This window comes from Cottoperca gobio, chromosome 3, assembly GCF_900634415.1.
Source record: "Cottoperca gobio chromosome 3, fCotGob3.1, whole genome shotgun sequence".
NCBI classification, from domain to species: domain Eukaryota; kingdom Metazoa; phylum Chordata; class Actinopteri; order Perciformes; family Bovichtidae; genus Cottoperca; species Cottoperca gobio.
Window position 1 is genome coordinate 12,938,575 of NC_041357.1, and position 26,184 is coordinate 12,964,758.

At 39.2% G+C, this 26,184-nt stretch overlaps 1 protein-coding gene and 1 long non-coding RNA gene across 2 annotated transcripts in view; one reads left to right on the forward strand and one right to left on the reverse strand.

The window, feature by feature from the left end:
- The window catches only part of LOC115026302 (uncharacterized), a 33,172-nt gene that overhangs the window by 408 nt on the left and 6,580 nt on the right, over positions 1-26,184 (forward strand). The window contains exon 2 of the long non-coding RNA XR_003834282.1: positions 2,273-2,387. This is a non-coding gene — a long non-coding RNA (uncharacterized LOC115026302). The remainder of the gene's footprint in view (positions 1-2,272; positions 2,388-26,184) is intronic.
- fgf7 (fibroblast growth factor 7) lies at positions 6,834-12,420 on the reverse strand. Its single transcript, XM_029459045.1, has 4 exons — positions 12,002-12,420; positions 10,885-11,547; positions 7,705-7,811; positions 6,834-7,531 (listed from the first exon to the last, which is right to left on the reverse strand). The coding sequence occupies exons 2-4, from the start codon at positions 11,168-11,170 to the stop codon at positions 7,316-7,318; spliced, it is 609 nt and encodes a 202-aa protein (XP_029314905.1). The 5' UTR covers positions 11,171-11,547; positions 12,002-12,420; the 3' UTR covers positions 6,834-7,315.

Sequence of the window (26,184 nt, forward strand, 5' to 3'; positions counted from 1 at the left end):
TGTAGTGTGCACATAATATAGACCATGAACACAAATGCAATGGGAAAACAAACTAATCTTTTTATTCTCAATACTCATAACATTAGTAACAATTATGTCCGCTAACAAAATTAGACTCCATTGTTGTGCACACCACAGAGCAAACTTGAATCATATGTAGGCTATAGTGTTCAAACTCTGATTTCTAAGTGATTTAATTGGTTACAGGTGTTTTCACAAGTGTATTCTGGGTGCAGGTGATTGATAATTAAGAGTGGTATTTCAATGGCCGAAACACAGGCTTTTAGTTTTGAGTGATGTGTCTATGTAGATAACTGTGTAGTTATTTGCAAAAAAGTGTGTTTTTAGAATTTCAAACTTAGTATAAAACAGACAATGTATTTATGGTTTATCGTAACTGGTCAATTGATAGGCTACATGAGTTAGTGGTTTCAATAATTGTGCTGCCACAAGTACCCGTTTTTTTGTCTTTGCAATCACCAAAATAATTGTAATTCCCAAAAGTTAAAGTTAAAGGACTTGGTTAAATAATACCAAGGACTTTAAGCTATGTTAATTGTTGAAAATAAAATAATCAAAATAAATTCTGGATTTGATTACGTTGATTTGGAGAGTCATGATAATGAAAAGGCCAGGTTTGATCATATTATAAGAATACTGAAAAAGCTTTCACTCAGTATTTCCACTGATTGTTTTCTAAAACATACTTTAAAAAATGGGCCTGTGAACAATTAAAGATGTTGTTGAATCTTTCTGTTTATGTTGTTTTTTTGCACCACACTACATGACTGGTCATGAAAAAGTACATTATATAGTCCCTAACCATCTGACATTCTTCCCCCGAGCTACAACTGTCCAACATTTGCTTGAGTTGTGAATACCAGAATTCCTGGGACTCCCAATCTTTGATTTTAGTGTATGTACAATGATGATATGGATGAAGATGAATATTGAAGTCAAATAAAATGGTAATTTAGCCTAATTTAGACTTGTTTTCACTATATTACAATGGAAATTTCTGGGATGCTTTGCCAGCAGTCATTCTAATATAGTCAAATCAAAGCTGGTACTCTATGAAGTCATGTTGCATTAGCAACATTTCACAGATGATATTTCCACAATGTTGCTGATCAAAACTTAAAAGGTTAGTTCAGGGAAAACTAGCATAAAATATTAATATGCATTTGTCGGTAACACTTTATAATAAGCCTACAGCATACGATGTATAGTGTTGTTTCCCAACACTTACTGCATACTTCCTCTTAACTTATGGTGTCATGTTGTCATATGAATCAGTACATAAAAACACAACATAAAACACATTACCAATTCTTACTGGCACTTAAATGTAGATACAGCGGAACAAGTAGTTGGTCATTTTAGAGAAAAGTAGAAATGATTTATAGGTATTAAGAACTTACTAAAATAGTCTAAGTCATTTCTTCTTGCCTCTAAAATACCTATGTTATGTAAAATACCCATAAAACTAAGCTGTGAGTCGTGGGCTGTATTATAAAGTGTTACCCATTTGTCTCGTCCAAAGGCAGATGTGCTATATGTGATGTAAAACAGATAATTTAATGTTAGATTTCAAAGATACCTAAGCTGTCACACTTTTTTATGAAACAGACAATTGCATGCAGACTTGCATGGCAAACAGATGTGTGTTGAATGAGATCTTCACGTATCTGTGATATTAGATTCCAAACTATCAGAAATCTGCCAGATGTGTGCTGTGTTGTTCAGTATCTAGGAGCCTGTTTGTGTTTACTCTCTACTAATATGGGGTCATGCTTAAATCATTTGGTGGTTCCACCTCCACAGGTTTAAGGTGATTCTGCTCTCCAAAACTTTACAGAATGTTTTAAATGCACAGCTTTAGTTCCCATGGACAGGATTTTCTGATTATGCCTTGCACTGTATTTTAGGCTTCATGCTTTATGTCACCTTTGGCATTAAATTGTCACAAAGCTAGACACAACACTATCATGCTTTAGATCCACCCACCTGGATCACATTTAAAAGGATCAACTGTTCCTGACATGTCTTATCATTAAAATGAATTTCCTATTTAGTTTAGTCTAACACAGAGGAATGAAAAAACAAACCATCTGACAGCTGCAATTCAGGCGGTTTGTTTTACTGTTGAGAGCAGTCCAGATAAAATTCAAAGTGATCAAAGTTAGTGATTCATTATTTTGCTCTGTATCTGTTGCCAGTTCTAAATGCACTTAGAGAAATTCAAATCTAATATTTGAAGTAATGGTTTTAGGTGTATCCAGGCTGTTCGTCCCAAGAAGTCTGCATAGTATTTTATTGAGCATTCCCTGGATCAAATGTGCAACTGGATGGCTGGACTGACCTTTTGGCTTCCTTACCTTTCTCAGGTAAGCACACACTGAGGAGACATACCTGCATGCTTCTCAGACCAACAGACGTTCCATATTTGACATAGTGTGAATCTTTGAGCAGTTGCACGGTGTGTGTGTGTTTTTTTAGGTATGAAGACCAAACAGGAACTTAAGTTGGTTCAGATATTAATACAAAGAGAGGATCCCTGCTCATGCTAAGATATACTGTGTACTCAATCTGTGTTTTTGCACTTGTGTGTGTCCCCACTAGTGCATACATGTGTTGATGTGCATATCTCCTAAAACACAGTGATTTTTGCCTTGAAAGAATATTAAGCCAAGTTGAAAACCTGCTTAGCATCGTGAAAGCAAACTGACAATCCAGCATGCCTACATCAAAGGCTTTCATGATGAATGATACAGTGGCCTTGTGATACAAATCATTTTGTGTTCTGGTTTCAGGATAGTCCACAGACCCTGCTGTCAATAGTTATCAGTGGTTGCAAAGTACGTTGTCAGTTAACTGACTTTTTTGCCGTCCTGGAACAAACTACTGCGTACAGTGTTAAAGACACAATGACTCATTACCTATGATTAGTGATTTAGTTCTTTCTGAAGCATTGTTTCACTATGAAGCAATTATGTTAAACGGTTTACTGTTTCAAAGCATCTGATGCAGTCAAAACGTGCACATCTGCTGGCCAAATACTTGGTATTGCATTTCTACGAGTGCATTAAATCTGAGACCGTGACCAATTACTTGTCACAACGTGTGATTCATGTGCACATTTGAAAAGTATGTTCACCCTCGACACTTGGCTTGGCAATGTTGTACGTGACGTTGAGCTAGCTGGTGTTGGTTCTCTTCAGCCTATAGGTGATCACACTTATGGCCATTTTCAATTTTCCTTTTGGTATTAGCTAACACTGAGGACTCATTATATTCTCAGTGGCTCAGCTTTCATGTTGTGTGGCAACTGCTACCACAGTTAGGAGGGTCAGCAGACCAAATGTACAAAGGTTTGGTTCTTTCGTCATGGCTGGGAAGGGGCCACATACTTCACCTTAACTCATCATTGATACATGATAGTTTAGAGTTTTTGCACACAATATGAGTAATATTGGAAAAAATCAACCTGTAAAAACGACGCATTTAATCTACAAACCCAGTAGAATCTTGGCCACTAATTATTTACTCCTGTAATGTTGAAATTAGGCATTTGTTTTCTTTGTTGGTGGTCCATAATAGTTTCCTAATGGGCCTTATTTAAAATGGCCTATTAAAGCCAGCAGCGCCAGTTGTCTTTTTTTACTTCAATTAGGTGACTGAAAAAGAGCGTAGTCTTTAGGTGATGATAAACATCTTATTTTAGTCATAACTTATTATTTTTCCGTGTACATTTAATTCACTGTCGGGGAAAATGTGATATTGCGGTGAGATGCTGGAGGTCCCGACCCCCTTTCATAATGATCTGGTTTTCTAGGGGGTTCCGTACGAAGGGCTGCAAACACAGAATTCCCCACGTTGCAGAACCACAGATTTCCTCCGGGGAAATGAAGGTTTACGACCCTGAAATGTATCACGTTCAGCTGCGTGTTCCCCCTCCCTCTAATGGCCTCCCATTTCTCCCACTGCCCCAAGACCACCTCCCCACATCGCACGAGACTCCCCAGCCTCCCTCCCTGTTTATTTTCACTTGCTTCACTTTCTCAAACTCCCCCTCTCTGTTTGTCTCGCTCCAACTTTCCCTGCAGTGATGTTCACAGCCAGTGTCAGACTTCCTTTAACCTCGGAGTCGTTGCCCTCCTCTGCACATGCTGTTTGTTATACAGGACACATGGTTTTCTTTGTTCATGCGTCCACACAAATGCAAATATAATATTGATGTCTTAAAGCATTGCATTGAATAGTAAATCTTTAGGCCCATTAGACTGCACAGCAGCTATTTAGCTGCTTTTTTGAGTGAAGAAAATAAAGAAGTGTGTATATACTGTATATATGTTCACAATAACACTACTCTAAACTGATATCATTTATACATTTGTAAAATGTAATATATTTCACTGGAAAAAAACTCATTGCTGGAAAAAATGTACAGCCAGTTTCATAATTTTGCTATTTGAGAACTAATGCACAGCAGATGAAGAAGAGTGCACAGGAATACCACATTTTGTAAAGAGGAAAACATTTATTAAAAGGATTTGTGATTCCAGGAGCAATTTATTAAACAAAATCTGTGGCTCTTGGAACACCTTGTAGGTATAATTTATGTGTCTGCTGTGCCTGTGTTGCGTATTCTTTCCTGGAAGTCTGTTGCTTCACGTCTATGACGGTTCTTTCTCGTTCTCCTTGGCTTCAGCCTTTCCTTGTCCTGCTGGGAATACACAGCCTTGAGTCTGAAATGTGTTTACATTTTGAACATGTTACAAATGATCTGCTAAGACTAACTTTGCGTGACTTGGCAGAAGCCTTCACCTTGCTCAGATGTTGTTTGGGTCGAACGTATTTCAGGGGTTTGCTCTCAATTTGACTGTCTTTATCTGACAGGGGTTGTCCAAGCCAGATGTGAACTCAGGCAAAAGGTAAAGCTCTTGCTATGTGTTGCGGTGTGTTTGTGTGCCTGCATGCATGTGTTTATGCGTATATAAAAACGTAGGCGGCCTACCAATATGTCTGAGATATTTTTCTGCACTGACAAGACTACACCTATTACCACATCTCAAGCTCCCTTATCACATTGAGTGATCGTATTCCTGCATATGTATCGAGGATTGTCGAAGGACACTAAAGTTTTCCCAAACAAATCTTTCCAAAATCTATAAATCTATATATAATCTATATCTTTTTAAATTAAAGACGACATCAACAGATTTGATTATCTTGTCATTAAACCAGCTAATCTTGTAAATGGACTGCTCTCCAGAGGACTGCGTTCATATCAGAGTTTGAAAACCTGTAGTTGCGTATTGTGAAATACAAGTTTCTCTACAGGCTTACATTTAAACTGATAGACTTAGAGGCTGTACAACCCAAATGATATTCAATGATTAAATTACTAATCCTCAAAACACTCATTTTCTAATAAGATCAAAATCCCATCAAATAACAGATCATACATTTTTGTACTTGCACATCACTGTTCTCATGTCAAAATGTGGACAAATCACATGTTTAAAAAGTTGCGACTGAAAAACAAGGTCATCTTTCTTATTAATGGTGTGCTTGCAAATAGTAAAATAAATGTGTTTATTTCTTAAATCTGATTTATTGTATGTTCTTTCTTAATCTCACTGCAGAACTCGTCATTTCCTACTGCAGATTCATACGTGGCAAAATAAAGTCATGGTTCATTTTCTTCCTCAAGTTGTGTGAAGCAATATTTTTCACAGCGTTGAAACAAATGGCTTATTATAATGTGAGATCTTTGCTCACACTGCCAAATCCACTGAGAACCATCATTGCTGGCAGACGTGTGTTGTACATCACCAGGGTGTGAAATAATGACCTTTAGCAAGTTAAGGAGCACAGATATTATTCAAAAAATTGTCAAATCTAAACTAAGAAAAGTGCCTGTGGATATTGGAAAAAAAAGAACATCAAAATGTTTCTCTCCCTTTGTACTGGATGTGTAAGTAGGCAATTGGTTGTTACATCTACTTATGAGTTTGCTTTGCAGTCCTTTATACCCCCTAGTGGTCAGAAAACCCACTAGACATCCCGGTAGAACCATAGACTGTATGGGTAGAACAATGCACAGTGTAAGAAAAAAGGATACTTCAACATATAACTCAGTTGTTTTATACAAATAACTTACAAACATGAATGATAAGGTATTGTAAATGTATCACCTGTATGGGGAAATTACAGTGATAATAAAATAGCAGGTCGAGTCGTCCTTTGAGATTGAAATGAATATTTGAGAAGGTGTAAAAATGAATTGACCTGATGCATTTTTTGTCTTAGTAAAAATGAAAATGTCTTAACACAAACTTAAAACAAAAAAGAAAAGTCCTTATGGATGAATATAGGATCTTTTAGTGAACAGGGTTATTTACTTTGATCGAAAGAGATTACATAGCATTAATTATGTTGTTCACTTTGTATTTTTATCTGGATATCTTTTCAGCAGCAGCAGAATATTTTTGCATTTCAAAACCACACCTTAAAAATGAAGAGGGAATCAGTGAGCAGCTACAATGCTTTTGAACAGAGTCCGGTCTCCAATGCAGGACGAATAGACAGATCAACCACAAACAGATTGTTCGACATACTCTTAATTTAACTGAACATGCTATCGTAGTTTATTGTGTGTGTGTGTGTGTGTGTGTGTGTGTGTGTGTGTGTGTGTGTGTGTGTGTGTGTGTGTGTGTGTGTGTGTGTGTGTGTGTGTGTGTGTGTGTGTGTGTGTGTGTGTGTGTGTGTGTGTGTGTGTGTGTGTGTGTGCTCTGAGCACTTGTACCAGTAAAAAAAAAAAAAAAAGACAAGTCCAGCTTGCTTCAGCCAAATCTCCATTCTGGGCCTTTCTGTTGATCATACAGATCTCCTCATCTGGCTGGGTGAAGATCATCTTTGGAAAAGGATACAGTCCTGACTGTGTAATATATTTTACTGTTTTATAAGAAAACACTTAACTGTTGTTTTAACGAAATATAATATTTAACTCAAAATAACATTGAGTCGACTTTAGTGGTTCTTTACAGTTTGTGTACCAGTTGAAGCTATTTCAAATATTTCCTTGTTTCAACATCTTATTGAGGATGTTTGGAAACCTTTAACGTGCCCATCTGATATCTGTTGCTTTATCTTATGAAAATCACAACATATTATGGAACATTACATAACTAATCTACAACTGGAGGAGAGTGGAGCGTGATGTCGGTAATGACTTTACGTGTGTCTGTTAACATATATAATATGTGATTGAAATCATACACAATTTGCGACTCATTAGTCCTCTGCTCTTTCAGTCTACCCTCCTCTCTTCCTCCCTGCACTTCATAGGGATGAAGTGAGATGCTATATGCTCCCTCCTGGTCTTCTTCCCTCGCATCGGCCTTCCCTTCTGAGACAGAGCTATGAACATTTCTTTGCCATTTTTAGTCCACTTTGCAGAGGAGTAAGCGTTGAAGTAGTTTTCTAGGAAAACCTCCTTGAAGTTGCAGTTTTCATTGTAGATCCTCTGTAAAGACAAACATTGCAGCATTAGTACAATACAATCTGCCTCTAGTTATCTTTAATGTCACTTCTTGATCTTGATTATTTCAAATGGATGTTTTGCAATAATTGTTTTATTTTTGCTTGATTGTGGATATCTGAAACATTGCATGTTTTTTCTCACTGGAAAAATATTACCTTGCCTTGCAGCTGTCCAGCCTTGTTCATAGTGATGTAGTACTGACTCTTCACACCTTTGATGGCCAGTATGCCCCCCTCAGACACTGTCCTGATCTCCAGGATACCTGCCAGACATCCACACAGTTAGTATTAAATGAGACATATTACAGGAAAGATAAGACGCTATCGTCTTCCAGCCTTCACTCCGGCTCAACGCTGTGCTCAACATTCATCTTCATTAACAAACTGGATGTTAGTTCCTGTGGTTAATCAGTCTCTCAGCTTTATTCAAGCCTTGTTAACTGGGCTGGGTGGCCATTACACAAACCACAACCTATGCCATAGCACATATGTGAGACAGATTAGGCCTCTCTCTCCTGGGATTGAGAAAACTACATCCTTGAATGAGCTTTGCACGCTACGTTTTAGACCTGCTCTTCAAATCTGTGGGAGAGTAAACTTACACTTAACTTTTCTCTGCAATGAAACAAAATGAATGTAATGTCTTAAGACTTGATCATTTAGGAGAACATGCAAAAGAACTGTCCAGAATGTGCCATTTTGAAATCACCAAAGAAAAAGATTGCACTGTATATAAACGTTTGTCTTATCATAGGAAAAGCTATGATTAGTTATTTGCTTGGTTGTGATTGAAGGTATGATTGAAGGTATATATTACAAATATGTGAATCATAAACTCAAAAGTCCAAATCTTGTAACAGTAAATCTGAGATTAACACAAAAATATGCATTTTAAGAACACAAACAAGGTCCAAATCATAGATCTTTAGGTATTACAAAGACTTTGTTGTTACATATTGCAGAAATTCTTACATTTGACAGGCGGAGAAACAAGGGAAGACTCCTATTAAAGCTCTTCACACTGACATTGAGCATGCTGCATTTTAGTGTTTGCTAGATCACAAACAGATGGCAGTGTCTCCATGTAGGAATGTTGTTTGTGCTCTGCCTGCACTTGATATTTGACTTGATACGTCTGCCCTTTGACTGTGCGCTCACATTGATTGAACCCTGCTTTTCTTTCCCCCTGCTTGATTTTATTAATCATGATTTAAGGTAACACTGTTGGAGCTTCATCTTAATGTGGAATCCCCTTATACATTCAAAGTCAGCGGACCATTCATTTCCTAACTACATTATATATTGGTGTCAACTGTAGATTCAACATGCATGTTTATTTCTCAAGTAGGGATTGCACTCATCAAAGTGCTTCATGCTAAGTGTGTTTTTATGGTTGTTAAGAAGCATTGAAGTGCTATTCCCATAATATTACATGTAACAGTTACAGTTGTTTGGTCTACTGTGGAAAGATGGAAGGCGTTTCCACACACATGCACACATATTGTTAACATTTTGGCTCTGACGCAGATAAGCTATCCTCAGCTTGAACAGATTTGTCATCACTTGCTGGTCCAGCCTCTGGCTAAGTAAACTAACTTGTGGGTAATCCCTAATTCTGTTTTCTCTGAACAGAGTTTGAATCTATTGTTTACATTTGCTGGGAAGGAAGTTTCGATGTTGAGATTACTATTGACTGAGTCATACTAAATACCATTTTTAGATCCAATCACTCTGTTATTTTTATTTGGTTGCACCCAACACCAGTTTTATCATTTTAGATTAGTGACTTAGTCAGAAATAGTTACTGTCTTTGAATTCCCTGTTTTCCATTTGTCATGCTGTGGTTTAGAAGTTGTTTCCTACTTGGAAGTTGTTTATCTGCTCTTTGGTGTGGCTCAACATTTTTATTGATATTATTATCACATTTTTGTTAAACTCAGCCATGCCATGGCCTTTCACTGAGACACAAACATGCATATGTTAGTAATTACCATTTACTATTGCGTTTGTAAATATATCTGTTATCTTATATGTAACATGTGTTTGTTTTGATTTGAGGATTTAACGCATACAAAAGCTTCAAAGAAATAACAAAATCCACATTGCAGACATTATGATTTTTTATCTAAACGACCCTTTGGAACATAATAAAGTTGGAAAAAACTTGTGCGGTGCAAGAGATGAGTTTACTGGAAGCAAGCCTATATTTTAGTTGCAGAGTCAAACTGATCTTTTTTGCTTTCTCTTTATGTAAAAAAAAAAAAAAAAGCCTTTCATGCGATCAGCTTTTCAGGAAATATATCTTCGCTGCAGCCAAAACGTATCTGTACTTACTGATTTAATACACATGTATATCTGCAGCATGTTGGTCTCTTCAAATACTTATTGGTTACATTTCTGTGTGCTTTTAGCATATTGTCGGCCACATATGGGTGAATCAATTGTTCTGTCTTTTGTTGCCAATTGTTTCACAAGCAGCTTTTTCCATCCACTGTGAGGCATTCCCCCGTCAAGCCAACATTCCAGCCCCAGCCACACTGTCCGATAGGAGGAAATGATAACTACTTAAAACATCCTCACTGTGAAAGAGATTTTCAGTGGTAAATGTTGGCTCTAAAGCAACAATTTGAACAATTTTCATGTTAAATTACAATTTCCATGGCTATCAAATAAAATGAGTCCCTCAGTAGTGCCTTATTTGACACATTTTGGACACAGTATGGCGGCTGTCTTTGTGTGAGATGTCCTTTGCTAACCAGGTTCATCAGAAGGTGAATATCATAATTATTTTCTGATATTCATGCCAATTCTTTCTTTCCTAAGATCTCATTCTGACACTGTAAGTTTCTAGGAAAGTAAATCAGGCCGAACAACTGTGAGTCTGTGGCGGTGTGAGTCCGAGGTCACAGGGGCCTGCCACCCAACAGGCTCCAAGACCCTTCAGTTTACTTCATTACAGCCTGTGTTTAAATAGTGTTATGGTTTAACAAGCCAAAGCCCCCACCTGCTTCATTTTACCTCTGTCACTTTGGCTGCTCTAACAGAGACTCATGACCCATTAACACTGTGATTACACTTGGAGAACTGTACAATAACACCTCCCACGTGCTTCTGTCACTTTGACAGGCCAAAGGTTTTCTACTGGAAACATCTTGCAACTAAACATTGCATGGCATAATGATAGCATTTCAAATTCTAGGACTAACTTAACACCTACATACAAGTTAATTTACATTATTAAAGGAAAATATATTCTGGCAAATTACTGTTTTTCAATTACTAATAAATGCAGAGGACCCATTGGTATTATAATTAGACAAAAAGAGTCATCCTTACTGTAGCAGTTTGTGGGATCTTGAGTCCCGTTGATGTTGCCATAGTCATCAATTGTTAGGAACCACTGCGTGCGGCTGAACAGCTGTCGGATGCGCACATCACCTCCCTCCATGTAGTCGTAGTTCCTGGTGTGGCGCTCGTGTTTGGAGCAGTTCATGATGGCGGCAAGTTGCTCTGGAGTGCAGTCACTGTAGACCACACACACACTGCCGAACAAGAAGATTGCATGCAAGTACAGTCCCGAGAACAGATGTTGAAGGTTCCATGTCAGCATCCATTTGCGCATTATAATACAATGCAGTGGGGATCAATGAACAACATACTTAAATTTGAGATAGAGATCTGTGCGCTATCCCTCAGCCCAGCGACCCCCTGATCCCTGACTTATAACAATTGTGTTGTGACCTCCGGGTCCCTGTTCCTGCAGCAGGGATTCCTAGCGGGACGCTGAGACGGGGTGGTTGTGGATGAGACTTTGTGAAGCTGGTTGGGGTTGGCTGAAGCTGTAGAGCGGTAGGAAGAAGAAGACGGGTGACAGTATTATGAGATGATGCCTCTCTTTAGTCCTCACTGACGCTCTGCGTTGACTGCTCCATCCTCTTGAGACCATAGTTTGACAAGAGACGTCATAATCCAGTTCAGAAAATGTTATGCAGGATGTTGCTATAAAAAAAGAAAAAGTAGACCGGTTTGATTCTAGCTAATGCATAACAGTGTACCTGTAACAGACTCACAGGTACACTTACACGTTGAAATATTTTTGTTAAAATAGCTTTAAAAAAACCAAAAAACAAATAAATGATTACTAGGATTCACCCTGTTTTATAGTAAAGTTAACATAAACAAACACCCTTTTAAAGACAGTCTGGTTTTCTGTTTTCATACAAAAATGTTTTGTACATTTCCTAGCAATCAATCAAAATTCCTGTGATGTACGTTGACAGGCAAATGTCTCACTGTCAAGGACCCAGCACAGTGACAAATTGCATCAATGTTGTTTGACTGCTTCACAAGTCTGTGGTCTGCAATCTCCTCTGTATCAGCATGCATACATTCAAACAAACAAACTATGCTGCTTTACCTGTAAAAACAAACAAACTGTAGTTTAATGACTTACATGTGCTCTGAGTGATGACAGGAGTTGTCAGCTGTGTGTTCCCTTTTGAGAGCGAGTTTTAATTTGAAGACTCTGTAGTTGAAAAGCTGTCGTCTCAGTTGTAAACCAAACCCAGTAATGAAGTACAGCTAAGCAAGAGCTTGGAGCTTTTGTCAATTCCCATGGATGTCTTCCTGATTCTGGCAGGCTGACTCTGTGCATCTTCCACTGTCGTCGTGCACTCTTAGATAAATGCCTCCTGCTGACCTCACTTGAGAGCAATTAGATCCCAACCAGTCAGCTGTCCCTGGCCCAGATGCAATGGAGAAACACCCTCTGCCTGCCTCTCACTGTCACTCACCCACCGGACATGAGAGGGAGCTATAAACTCTTAGAATAGTAGGCTCTCCTTGGTATGTACTCCTAAATACTTTAAGAAGATTTGCATGCACACTCACCGTTGCAGAACTTACTACAACCCCTCAAGAAACATCTCACACCCAAATAAGTTTGTGCTTGTTGCATATGTCATGACTCACATTAAGCTTTGGTTAAGATATTTGCTCTGATGATGTTGCTTGAAAGAATTCCTTCCCTATCATTTCAAATGTCACAATTAATTAGTGGTTTTACTTAGCTGCACTGAATCATTGGTATGCATTTATTGACGTATTGAAGTAAAATACCACTTCAAAGAAGCCCTTTAGTTCTCATTATTATTGAGTGTAATAGTGGGAAGCAATAAGTTATGGCTGGCAGGTATCCATCCAAGGGGAAAGAACAAGACATAACTGCTCAGAAGTATTCATCTCTGTGTCAGGGGTCATGCACTATTTCACTTTTCGTGTTTGTATTTAAAGTCACAATTTATTGCCTTACATACCTGGCCTTTCCTTGGACTCACTACTTCAAAAGTTTATATGAGCCCTAATGACATGCTCCCTGTGGAGGTCAGGGCTGCAGGCCTGAGAGAGAGGGACTTCTGGCCGCAGCAGGTCTCCTTCTCATCTCTAAACTGGGGGTCGTAAAGACCTGATCTATTAGGTGTCACTCTGGCCTGTTCCTCTGTCCCTTTTATCACCTCAGAGACCATTCACACACTTTTGGACACAGGCCCAAGGAAACATCACTTAACATATAACTTTAGGCAGCCACCATATTACAAGTACCAGAGAAAGAGACATTACAATTAAAGTAACATTTCAATATAAATATAGAAAATCATTTCATGACATACTGTACATGTACTTTGTTTATGGGAATTTTACATACCTACTATCCATAAATTTCCACCTTCTCATGGTGGAGGGGTTTGTGTGATGCTAGGAGCTGTGCTGTCAGGGGCAGCTAGGAACCTTGTAGGGTCCCCCAAGGCTCATTTCTGCCAGGAGAGAGAGGCCAGACAAGGCAATTCCAAGACTCCTATTGGCCTCAACAGAAATGAGTGACCTTGTAGACAGGCCTCTGAGCTTGCGGGCGAGACCTTAGTGGCTGGGCCTGGACATGCTCAAAACAATGCAGGGTCCCCATGTGGGTTCACTTACTGCAAGTGTCTGTGTTGGGTTTCAGTGCCATGCCAGTTGAGCGACAGGTGGGACCCTTGGAGGACTAACCCTTGGCTTCTGAATGTCACTCCATTGGTGGGGAAGGAGCTGGAGCCAGGGCAGGAGATTGAGCAACTAACTTGATGTAGCCTCATCTTAACACGCAAAACCATCTGAGCTACCAAACACTGTGAAAGGGACTATATTTTGTCCTTTTCCAGATATGCCTAAAGTGAGAGGTATGTGGGGATTTGGATGCACATACAGTAATCCCCCAGCTATATGCTAAACAGCAGTTTAGGGTATCTAGCTTTCTTACAATCTCTGGGTGGTGTCCTGGAGAAGACATTGGCTGATATACCCTCTATGGAGAAGGCACCCCTTGGCTCATCTCTCTGCTGGAGGTCAATGACGTAGTTAAAGATCCCCATACTCACAAGGTGCCATGTTGTATGGAGGACAGGAACATTTCTTATGGACTTAATTCAAATTTATATTCCTTCTACATTCTGACCCTGGTATTTCTGGTATGTCCAACTGGGTGCAGACCCTGGTGCTGACCTAGAGCGTGCTTGAAGGATAATATATCCTATGTGGCTTGGGAACACCTCAGGATCTCCCAAGAAGAGCTTGACATGGCTGAAGAGAAGAACATTTGGGATCGTTTCCCCAGCCACCACAAATGGGATAACTGTCGTACAATGTAAAAGGGAAGGATGGAAGGCTCTGCCACTCCACCACTTCCTGTGTCTGCATGTCTCACCATTCAATCAGTAACCTTTCGAGGAAAGATCACTTCCAGTACTGTCAGTCATCCACATGTTGATCATTTCATGGCATTTGGTATGAGGTAAGGATGCCGGAAGAATGGAGGGTATGTATCACTAGATTTTTCAGTGACCCTTGTTCTGATCTGGGGTTAGGTCAGCGGTCAAAGGAAATTATGTCTAGTGAGGCTGCTTGGAGATGTGTAAAAATCTTTGTTGCAGTTATTGAAAAACAAGTAATGTGAAAAGGTAAAGGTATATATTTAGGTAGCTGAATGGTCCAACAGCATGCAGCTGAAACACCTGTTGAGATAGTTGATTGCAGCAGTTAAATGTACCTCTTTGTAGATTTGTTACAAGAGCCCTGAGTTCACAGGTTAAGGGCAGCATCATCAACCTTACATGATGAAGATGTAAACTTGGCAGACTTCAAATTCTCTTTAACATATTAGATTGTTGTGCTGTCACTTTGTTCTTGAAATATATTTGTGCTTACTCATGTGACCTTTGCTTTGACTTGCAGCACATCAAATGAGTTTTTATCTTCTAAACAAATCAAGGAAATGGTTTTCCCAAGCTCTCATTGCTTAAGTAGTCTCCTGTTTTTGCTTTTCAAATTTATCTTACTGTTGTATTCTGTCCAACCCATTACTGTTTTTGCCATTGGAGCTTTGAGACTGTAAAATGATCTCCCTGAGCACCAACTGACTTACTCTCATCTATATTGGATTTTATATCACTCCTTCACACATCTGGAAACACTGTTCTTTTAGTTGTTCCTTGCTTTTATTTGCCACATTATCGTATTTCCTTCCTTTACGATAATAATTATGACTATTATCACTATAATAATATTAATCATTACTATTATAGGTAGTGGCAGTCATATTAGTGGTGGAAGTAGTTTTACTACTTTCTTTTACACATATACTGTATGTGCGTCCTCAGTTGACACGTCATTTATAGTGTATAGGCTGTTATCATGACTTACTTGTTAATATGTGTGCGCATCTCTACGTGTGCATACAGGTTATGTGTGTGCAGGTAGTTTGGTTTTATAGCCTGAATGGCCGCCTGCTGTCGTTCAAGGATCAAAGGCCCAGCTCTGTATGGCGTTTACAGTAGCATAGGAAGTGCTGTGGCCGTGAGGCAGGCACACTAGACATGCGTGAGTGAGCCTCTTTAAAATTCAATGACTGTACGCCTTCACTTCCATCAGTCTGCCTCACTACTTTGTTTATCTTTCTGTTTATCTCTTTTTCTGTCTATGCTGTTTTGAGGAGTAAAGCATTTAACATTTTAAAATTCCTTTTAATCTATTCCCATTGTCAAATGTTATGTTGAATGTAGTTTAAGCCAGTAGAGAGTCTGTGAGGGCTGAGATGATTGCAGTGTAACACGCAAACATCCAAGCTCACCATGAACTCAAATCCCGTTCCAGCTCCAAATTCAGACTAAACTCCAGCTCCAGTCTCAGATCCTGGCTGTGTGTCTGCCTGCTTCATCAAGCATGAACTCACATCTTTATCAGTTAGTCACATTGCTGCTTTTTGTAAAGTGTGTATTATGTGTATGTCTAATGTTTCCTGTACCATTTTTACTAGTTATGATAGAGATAATTAAAGAAAAAGTTATCGTTTTAGTGGTTTTGTGTTCAGCTTTTGGTAAAGTTGAATTGTTTTCTAAAGTTAACTAGTTCAGACACGATGAGACGACAGCATTACACACACACACAAGAATTTGGGGATTTCCTTACTATTTTTCATAATGTTGTAGGGCTTAGCTTTCTGGGAACTTGTTTTAATAAAACTGTTGTCATGCAAATCACACATCACTTTGTGGCTCACTGGTTGTGCAGCAAGTTGTTTCCAATCCCTCCTATGCAAGACACAAATATTGCTTTGTGATTTATCACTGTGATAGCATTCTCTCTCTCTCTCTCTCTCTCTCTCTCTCTCTCTCTCTCTCTCTCTCTCTCTCTCTCTCTCTCTCTCTCTCTCTCTCTCGCTCTCTGTGTGTCTGTTCTTTACCCTGTCTTCTGGTGATACGACTGCATTTATGCCGGGAGAATGGATTATGTCTAAGGTCAGTCTATTTCTAGCACTGTTTTAGACTGTTTGTTTGGGTTTAGCTTTTGCTTTCTAAATTCCATGATAATTGGGGATCTCTCGGGATGGAGCCGCACAACATTAGCTCCAACTATAAATAACTAGCCTACAAACATGGTTTTAAACACACCGTACACACGCACGCGATGTGTGAAATATCAGCAATCAGTAGAACTGCTTGTAAAGCCAGTTCAGTTTGAACATTGAAAGGCTTTCAGTTCACTGGAAACAACAGATCATAAACAAAACACTTAACCAGCCAATGTGAAGTCTTTCACAAACCAATATCACATTCTCTCAATCATATAACCTATGAATTAGATGTCAAGTAAAATATTCATGTTTAGAAAACATACCCACATGAGATATGCTTTAGCTCCATAATTAAGTTTAGACTCTTTTTTTTCTCTCTCAAATTGTTTCATTCAGATCACATTTGTCCAAATATGCATTTCTTTGGAAGTGAATTATTGTCTCTCTAAAACAAAAGGTTTCAAGTGTTTAGGCTGTACTCACCATTTAAGATAATGTACAAAGATGAAAAGTGAAGCTTTGTCTGTGACAGCAGGCTTTGCAGTACTCAGTTAACACAGCACCAGTATACATGCACAGTGTCACACACACATACACACATTTCCCCTCTGCTCGACTCTTTGAAGCTTCTCTTCGTGGGTACTGCTGACACACTGAGTGTTAGTGCAGTAAAAGGTGACACATGGTCACTGCTCAAGTTGTCACTGCTGTCTCTGCCTGGTCTGAGGTGTGAGATTGAGGTTTTTAAAGTCCCTTGGTCTCCTTCAATAAATGTTATTACCCACAGGGATTTCTTCTGAATGTATTTAGTAAGTGACACGTTTAGCGCCACAAATATTAATATTAAGGATGAAGTGACACAAGTGAGTATCACAGGTACTTTTCAGAGGTTTTCTGCATTTGTTGGGAGTCACTCTTTGTGATGTTGTAAGCACTTGCAGTGCATTAGGGCCGGTGTAATTGGCCTTGTTAGAGAATGTGAACCGGCGTCGTGCTTCATTGTCGGGGGAATACTCTGATCCCATCTAATGCAGGAACAGCTGTTATGGATCAGTGTTAACTGCTCACCATATCTCTTCATGTATCAGAAAAAGCCGAGCCTTGCTTATTCAGACATGCTCTGCTTTTGTGGCATTAAAGGAGAAAGAGGTTCTAAAATAAGTACTTTGACTTTCTGAGTCAGAACAGTGGACAGTTTACAAAGAAACCTCTTATTCAGTTCGTATTTATAATTTGAAGCATCAATGGTACCTCTCAAAATACCAGTCATTTGATGGACAACTTGACATTCGGTACACCCATTCATGTCCCTGTCAGGATGAGCTGCAATAACCTCATCTAGCACCATCATCAAGTCTTACTACTATATTAATGACATTCCCAGCTGTATTGTTTAGTGTTTAGCGCTTATTGTTAATATGCTAACACACTAATCTAAAGTATTATATCTGCTAACAATAGCATTATCATATTGAACATGTTAGCATGCTGACCTTAGCAATTAGCTTAAAGGACGGCTGTGCTTAAGTGCCGCCTCATAGAGCCACTAGCATGACTGCATACTCTTAGTATTTGTTCACATTTTATGTACTCTGTCATGCATTGTACCTCCAATTATATTTGACAACGGGGGGTACTTTTGGAAAATTAGCACATCGACACAATAGTCTAATATATAAATACATATAATACCGTATTTATGTAACTTTTCATAGTACTTAGAGTTTAAAGAGTTGAAAGTGTATTCATAGTGTAAAACAGTGGGTGGTTAAAGCAAAATATTTTCTAATCCTGTCTTTTGTTCTGTATTTAGTGTTTTGGTGTTTTTTTCTTTGCTCAGCTAATTCTTGATTGGTTAAATTACTGCGGTCAAATCCACATGGAGCACTGCTCTTTGTTAACCTTCATGTCTTAATCTGAGGCCTGTAACTTTCACGGTACAGTTGCTGCTGAAGTAAATAGTTTATCTAAAAAATGGTTTAGAATGCTAAAGGGCATATTTCATGCCAAATTCAATGATTCAGTCAAGAATTGTGAACATGGAGGTTTTGCTGTCTTTCTCTTTCTCCGTCTTATTTTCTGCCTTGGTTTAGTCCCTTGCTTTTAACCCATCTTTTTTTATCTTAACTTTAATATCATGATATATTAGAAATTCCATATAGCTATAATATGTTGCTCTCTTCAGCCACCTTTAGGTACCCAGTTGTTTGTCCTTCTTTCTCTGACTGTCGGGCAGTCTATCAGATACTGCACTCTTCTGCTAACCAGTCAGAGCTACGTCAGAGGCTACGTTAATGTGCTACGTTTGTATGATGTATTTTCTTCCCCAGGAAGTCAACTGGAGGTTGTAAGTGGTTTGATTCAGTTGATATCGACATTTCACTGCATATACAGTACAGGTCTAATGTTTAGTATTTTTATTACATTTACATCCAAATACCCTCCGTTTAACAATACCATACGTTTTGTGGACATGTCCATGGACTCCTGTTGTATTGCTAAGGTTTACATTAAAACAGAAATCATCATTCACGTGCATGAATAAGGATAAAAGGGGGCTGCTCCTATAAGCTGATTTTAAGATTTGAACTAGATACTTGTGTTGCTCTGGAATTACAGGTGTCAAAAAGTAGCTTGTTGCATACAGTTTACAGACGCCATAATACATTGAAGCCTCTGAATACATATACCAATTTCTATTAATATATTTTGATGGTAAGTAGGGTTTCAGAATCGGACTATCCAAATAAATTGTGATCATAATCACACCCAGCAGCCATGTGTTGAGCTTTATTTAGACAATTATCCCGAATGAATACGTCAGATAACCGTCATGACCGTTTTAGGAACCGCAGTTTTCTGGCTTTCTTCTTTGACACAAAACACTTCCAGATGAGTGTCTCTTTATTACTCTCTCACTTCACCCATCTTCCTCCAGCCATTTTCTCGTTGTTTTCGCGTCTGTCTGTGTTTCCCTAGCCATAAAGCTGTAGTGTGGTTTGTTTTACGATAATAATAATAATAATAATAATAATAATAATAATAATAATAATAATAATAATAATAATAACATATTAAAACCCCTGCACAACATGCTTTGGAAAAACAGAATAACACATAGCGTGCTAATAAAATGCCATGGCTTATCGAGGTACATTTGAGTCTAATCCTAAAATGTGTGTTTCACACAGCAGGGTGCAGTGATAATAACACACGTGAGCTTTCGAACATACCAAGTGTATTAACTTTAAAACATTAACATTAAAAGAGCCATGTGTGGGACTTCACTGAGCTAAATTGGGCAGTAAATGAACTTGGCATGAATCTGGCATTTGAGGGGGAGATGGGAGGAGGGCTGGGGTGCGTGTTCCCCTCATCCAAGCGTTTTTCAATTTCATATAGCAACCACTGTAGTGGATGATTATTTGTCTTAAAATATTGTAAGTAAAGTCCAGGAACACGTTTATTTTTTACAGATTCTAGTCCCCTTCACTCAAGGGGATTGGGTCGCGTCAATTTCAGGAGTTAGACCCTTCCAGTTAAACTGTCATTTATATCATTTCAGATGCAGTGCCCGTTCAAAAACATGCCTGTTTGGCACGACTGCTTGGCTTGTGCTATTGCTGCTTGCAGCTTTTTTTAAATCGCTAATACAAACAATTTCACACTCGACACTGCGCTTCCTTAGGTCCTGAGCAATGACGTGGCATAGTTGCATCACACACCCAAGTCACGGCTACTAAGAAACACCTGTGAAATACAATTACTACTTATTTTCCAAGTAGACGTATTACATGCTTGCTTTGAAATAACCACCAAGGTTATAAAGTAGAGCATGGATTACATTAGCGGAGGTATTTTGCAGGCAGTGGTAAAGTTAAATTAGTGTTATAAATGTGTATGTCAAACTTGTGAAGAAGAGTTTGGTTGTATTAGAATATTCAGCATCCAGCAGCAAAAGACGATTGACATGCTCGACTCATCACAAAGCGCGCTGATCACTTGTTTTTTCAAAATGTATTAATATGGAATGTGTCGCGTGTCTAAATTGCACCAAATTCGACACTGCACGTCCTTGGGTCACGAGAAATACATCCAAATTCCGCAATACACTTAAATTCTTTGTACGGAGGCCACCGGAGGCCATGACAGGCCCAGCTCTACATTGTCAGGTGCTGGCTCAACTTTCATTGGTCTACATGCACATGGTCAGGCCAGCCATCAGCTTCAGCTACACTTTGTCAGCCTTTGCTGTATTTAGGCTCTGCTGTGGCTTTAGCATGAAGCTAGCACATGCTAACTGTCTTCTCAGTAGAAAACAGGTTATTGGTCGTGAGAATTTGCTTTTAATGACATAGTATTTAGCATTGGCTGAATGTTGACAGTTGACTGCCCAGTTCAACATGTACATGTCATCCTCACAAGACAGAGTCAATGCTGTTTAATAATGGGAAATAAGGATATTTCAGTTGGCCTTTTTTTAGCGATCGGTCTTGGTGTGATCACTTCCCTCGCACAATGCATCATTACCTCTGTGCCACTTTTACTGAACAGATTGTTGCTTAGAATAAACTTCCAGAGTCTAGATAAGAATATTCTGTGTACACAATAACTTTCACTTTTCACTCTTAGTGTATGATAGGCAGTGGTTTTAGAATTCAAAAATAAAATGTGTGCCCTGAAAGTAGATTCACTTAAAAAGAAACAAAATGAAACTCAACCAAAACTAAAAACTAAACAAAGAAAGTGAATTCTCTGTGAATCACTTGTATGGAACACTTGAGTTGTGGTTTGGAGATGTTACAGACAGCAGGAGAGGCCAGTGAGGGAGGCACTCAGTGGAGACACCTCCGCACACACACACGCACGCACACACTAACCAGTTGTCCTTCCCTTTTGTACCAATGATAATTAGTGAATGATAAGCAGGCAAAACGGACTCATGATCACAATTAATCTCCCTCAACTGAAAGGCCAAATAAGATTCCTTCTGGGGCAGAGCTCGTTTTGGATCCATCTGAAGTCCATCTTAATCTTCTCATAGCTACTGGCTTTAGTGGAGCCATAACCATAACACTGAGTCACTCAACTGTTCATTAGCTTCAGAGAGGAATGTCTGTGTCATGTGTTATGACAGGAGTTAACGAGTGCCAGTATTTTGTGTTTTATTTTCATAACCCTCATTACAAAAGGCTGAAAAGTTCATGGATTCACGAGTACATGCACACACTGACACAACTAGGAGTTTAAATGCAAGGATTTCCCAAAACATGGAGTGTTAAATCTTTAATAGAGTTATATATTGCTTTCAAAACTGTACATAATCTCAGTGGTATTTACATGTTTATTTGCATCCACAAGTTAGTCATCAGTTATGTGTGTTTGTCAAAACTGATCATCTGTGCAGATGTCATAAGCGAATCAGCGTGTGTGTGTGTGCGTGCATATGCCGAGGCTCGTCTATGTCCATGTGATGTATCCATGTGGTTTGATTTTTGACAAGTAAAGCACTGCTGTCGGTGGCTTTTAGATAACAGGGCCTGTTAATCTGCGTCGTGCCTCCCTCTCTGTCTCATTGTAAGGATGGATGTCTTTTTAATGGTGGAGGTGGGAGAGGCAGAGCAGAGCTGGAGAACAGGAGTTCACGTTGGAGGGAGAACAGACACATTTCCCCGATGAAATCCTGATATCAGCCAACTCGCTAGGAAGTTTCTCAGTCGGCCTCATGTGATTGGCCTCGAGCTTTCTTGGTGATTAGGCGATGATATTGTATGGCATCAACCCGGGGTTTTCCTCCATTTCTTTTGTCTCTAATTCCATCCACGTTTTTATCTCTTCCCCTTCATCTTGCGCTGCTCCATGTCCCTGGCTAAGCATTATTCTAGAAAGGTCACAAGGTCAGAGTTTCTCAGTGTTTCATTAAAGTCCTCTTTTCACCTGGGAAACCAAGAAGTAGGGAGGAGTAGGGACACAGATGGATGAACGGGGGTTGTTCGTGTGAAGAGCAGGTGTTGTCAAGAGGAAAGAGCCTGGTGGGTGTTGTGTTTGGGAGTGTGTGTCCAAAAGAGACCCGTGTGAGGCAACATGCATGCGAGAGACCAGGCCACAGGCCAGAGGAAATAACTTTTGGAGATCAGTTATGTCCTGGTTTATAACCAAAGGTGTGCTGCTGTCGTCCGCTTGAGCAAAACAAACTGCGAAACCTACATGTGTTTCTGTTTACCTGTGACATCTGTTGTAGAACATTAGTCATACAAAGCATTTGAAACATTTACTAAACCATGCAATCAAGGTATTTTATGCTTCCAGGAAACTGTGCATAGTATTCAGATGATGTAAAGTTGAAAAATAAAAGATGATGTCTTTTGTTGCTTTATGTATCTGTAATCTGTAGCTTTCCACATGTTGCCTCCTTTTTCAGCTGTGGAAGGTATTACCTTGAATCTTGAAGGATTTTTAAGGACTTTTTAAAGGTGGTAGAGGTGCTGTTGCAGGTTGTTTGGAAATCTGCTCGTTATTTGAGTCAGTCATTGCAAAACCTTGGAAAATGTGCCACATATAAATCGATTCAATTCCAGTGTGCTGGCTCTGTTTTGAACTTGTATTGGCGTTGTCAACCAGGACGGGTGCACTTAATAGCAGGGTGTGAAGCTAATCTCAAAACATATTGATGCCAGGTTTTGTGTTTTCTAAAAATCCATGTTGCTATGAGCATAAACGTCAGCCACATTAATTAATAAAACATCATTTTCAGAGTGAGGTCATTGCATTTTGCAAGAGTAAAATAAACACATCTAGAGGTTAGCAGAGATCACTGGCACTTTAATTACTTCTATATTTTATTTATGAATGTATCATCTAATAAGCTATTAGATAATAATAGTATGTAGTTGTTAATAGAGACTTATACTGATTAGCACCCTTGCCTCATTGACCACCAATCCCCAAAATAATTATTTCTAACTTGCGCCCCTCGTAGTAAAGCCTGAGTAAATGCTCGTCTGTCTGTCATGCTTTTTCCATTAGCGAAACATTATTCCTGTATTTGAGAAGAAGACATGCTGAAAGGATGAAAACACTGAATAAACAGAATTGACCAAATGAAGGGATAGCATGAGTTTACAGATTAGTCCTTCCCAAAGGGCGGAGGGGCCTGTTTCACAATGTGCTTTCACTCAGCCCATATCTTGAGTTGCGTGAGAGATTTCCATATCTCACACAGTCTTGTAAATCACAATTGAACAGTAGTAACTCAAAGAATGAACTCCAAACACGTCTGTTTTCAATTTTGGTCCAGGGGCTCTGCCAATGGGGCAGGCTCAGGGACCACCCCTCAGCGCAGATTTACTGGCCTCATCACCTCTTAGGACTGCAGGAACGCCTGCCCTGCTCCTGTCACACTAGGACACACAGCTCACACCTATACAGCTGGGGGGTCAGTGAGGTACAGGAAGCGGTGTGCGGTTGAGGGAGTAGGGGGGCTTCACATGGACCACACAAAAACAGAAAAAGAAACTGCTCACCTAAAATAAAAGGTTAAACATGTCATTTATTTTTAATTATTTCACCTCTTGCACAATTGTAAAAATGTTACTTTACAATAAATCTTATAAAACACAACAAGTTTGCGAAACTTCCGAAATGCTGGCGCTATCTGATCTTTAAAAGTACACAATTCGTGCAAGCGAGAGAGTTTTATTCTCTCTCGCCAGCCCACTGCTGGCCTTACTCAGCAATTGGACACACCAGTTCATATTCTGGAGAATAAATACTCCCCAGTTTACATCCAGGTCCTGTAACATGGAATGTGTGCATGAATCAGTTTCAGAGGTCATCAATATAATGTCTGCAGTGTGACATCTTTGTGGACACACCACTCACCAGCACAAGACGTGCTGGGGTCGGGAGTTTACAGTAATGTTTTAAAACCTGCAGAGGTTGAAGAAAGCAGTCTGTCAAATACAGCTCACTATGATGCTTTGCGTGTTCTTGAAACAGACAGTGTGGGTTGCCATATCCCCTGAGGGTGGTCTAGCAGTTTTGGTTTGCAAAAATATTGGGCACAGAGTTCTTTTAAAGGGCTGTAACTAAGTTTGGGTGGGGAATAACGCACAGATGTTGGTGTGACAAAAGGGCTTCAAGATGTACGTCGACAGGATGTGTAAACTCTTTTTGAGCTGTCAAATCAAATCAATCACATAACTAGTCAAAGACGGTGGTGGAAGAAGTACTCAGTCTAAAATGCATTACAAGTAAAAGTCCTGAATTCAAAATGTTACTTACTTAAAAGTACAGAAGTATTATGAACAACGTGTACTTAAAGTATCAAAGGTTAAAGTACTCATTATGCAGAATGGCTCTTTTTTACATTATAATATTATATTATATTCTTTTTGTACATGTGAGAGCATTTTAGTGCTATAGTTTGTCAATGTGGATCCAATTTTAGATACTTTGTAAAATACTGGGTTGATTAGTAGTACAGTACGACATCATATCATGTGTTTTTAAATTTAAAAAGTAACTACTAACTAAGAGTGAAAAAATGTAGTGGAGTAAAAAGTACGATATGTGGAGTAGAAGTATAAAGTAGCATAAAATGGAGATACTCAAGTAAAGTACAAAGTATGTCAAAATAGTACTTAACTACAGTTCTTGAGTAAATGTATTTACCTTCCACAACTGGTCAAAGATCACGAGAACTCGAGACTGGCACTAATATTCTGCCCATCTCATTTTAAGTGGTGTTCAGTACTTGAAAAATTAATCTTTATCACAAGACCAAGTAATCCACATAGCCCCCTGTAGGCCAAGGGGTTAAGGTGATGATCATGAACCTTAACGTGCCTAGTTCGCATCTGACTGGGGAGCTTTGTTGCGTGCCATTCCTCACCCTCTCACCCCTAATTGTATTTTCTGTCTTTACTATAAGCTATATCTATTGAGGCATAACATGGCTACAAATTATAATAACAACAAAACATCATGATGCAATAACTACTTTGCAGATAGGTGGTTGCTGAGCTATTACCTGTTTTTAAATGGTGCTTATTGAAACCTAATCATTTATTGAACTGAGTAAAATAGTTTGAACCAGCAGTAGACTGGGCTTACTTAGAATCAAAGACTGACCTGAAGATCTTCAGAGGCAATGCTATAATATCACAACGTTTCCAACAGTGGTGCAGATGTTCGTGTTCATAAAGTAATGGCGATGTGATTGCTTAAAAGTTCTCATTTTGATTTAAACAATCATTTGCTATGTCGAGATATAGTGGAGTAATGTTTACCTGAGCAGAGAATGAAGTGTGTGTGTGTGTGTGTGTGTGTGTGTGTGTGTGTGTGTGTGTGTGTGTGTGTGTGTATGTGTGCGTGCGTGTCCGTGTCCACTGGCTAGCTTATGAGCGCCGCTCTGCACTGCAGATAATAACTCCATCTCGACACACAGCGTTGTTGCGGAAGCATAACGCTCACCCTCCGGTTCCTCCTCAGGTTAGCAATATTAGCTCTATCAGCATTATTGCCGTTGTTTGCACTGTTCATGCTGTTAGCACCATTAGCTGCTAGCCGCCGGCTCAGCCATCGCCATGTTGAGAGCCGTGTGGAGGCACTCCCACTGATCTGAATTTTTAACCTTTTAATGAATGAAATAAAAGTGAAAATGTTCACCTCTACTTTTTATATATATTAGATGGACCCTGGTGTTATTCAACAAGCCTGAGATCTCAGGCTTTGCCCAGACATCCACACTT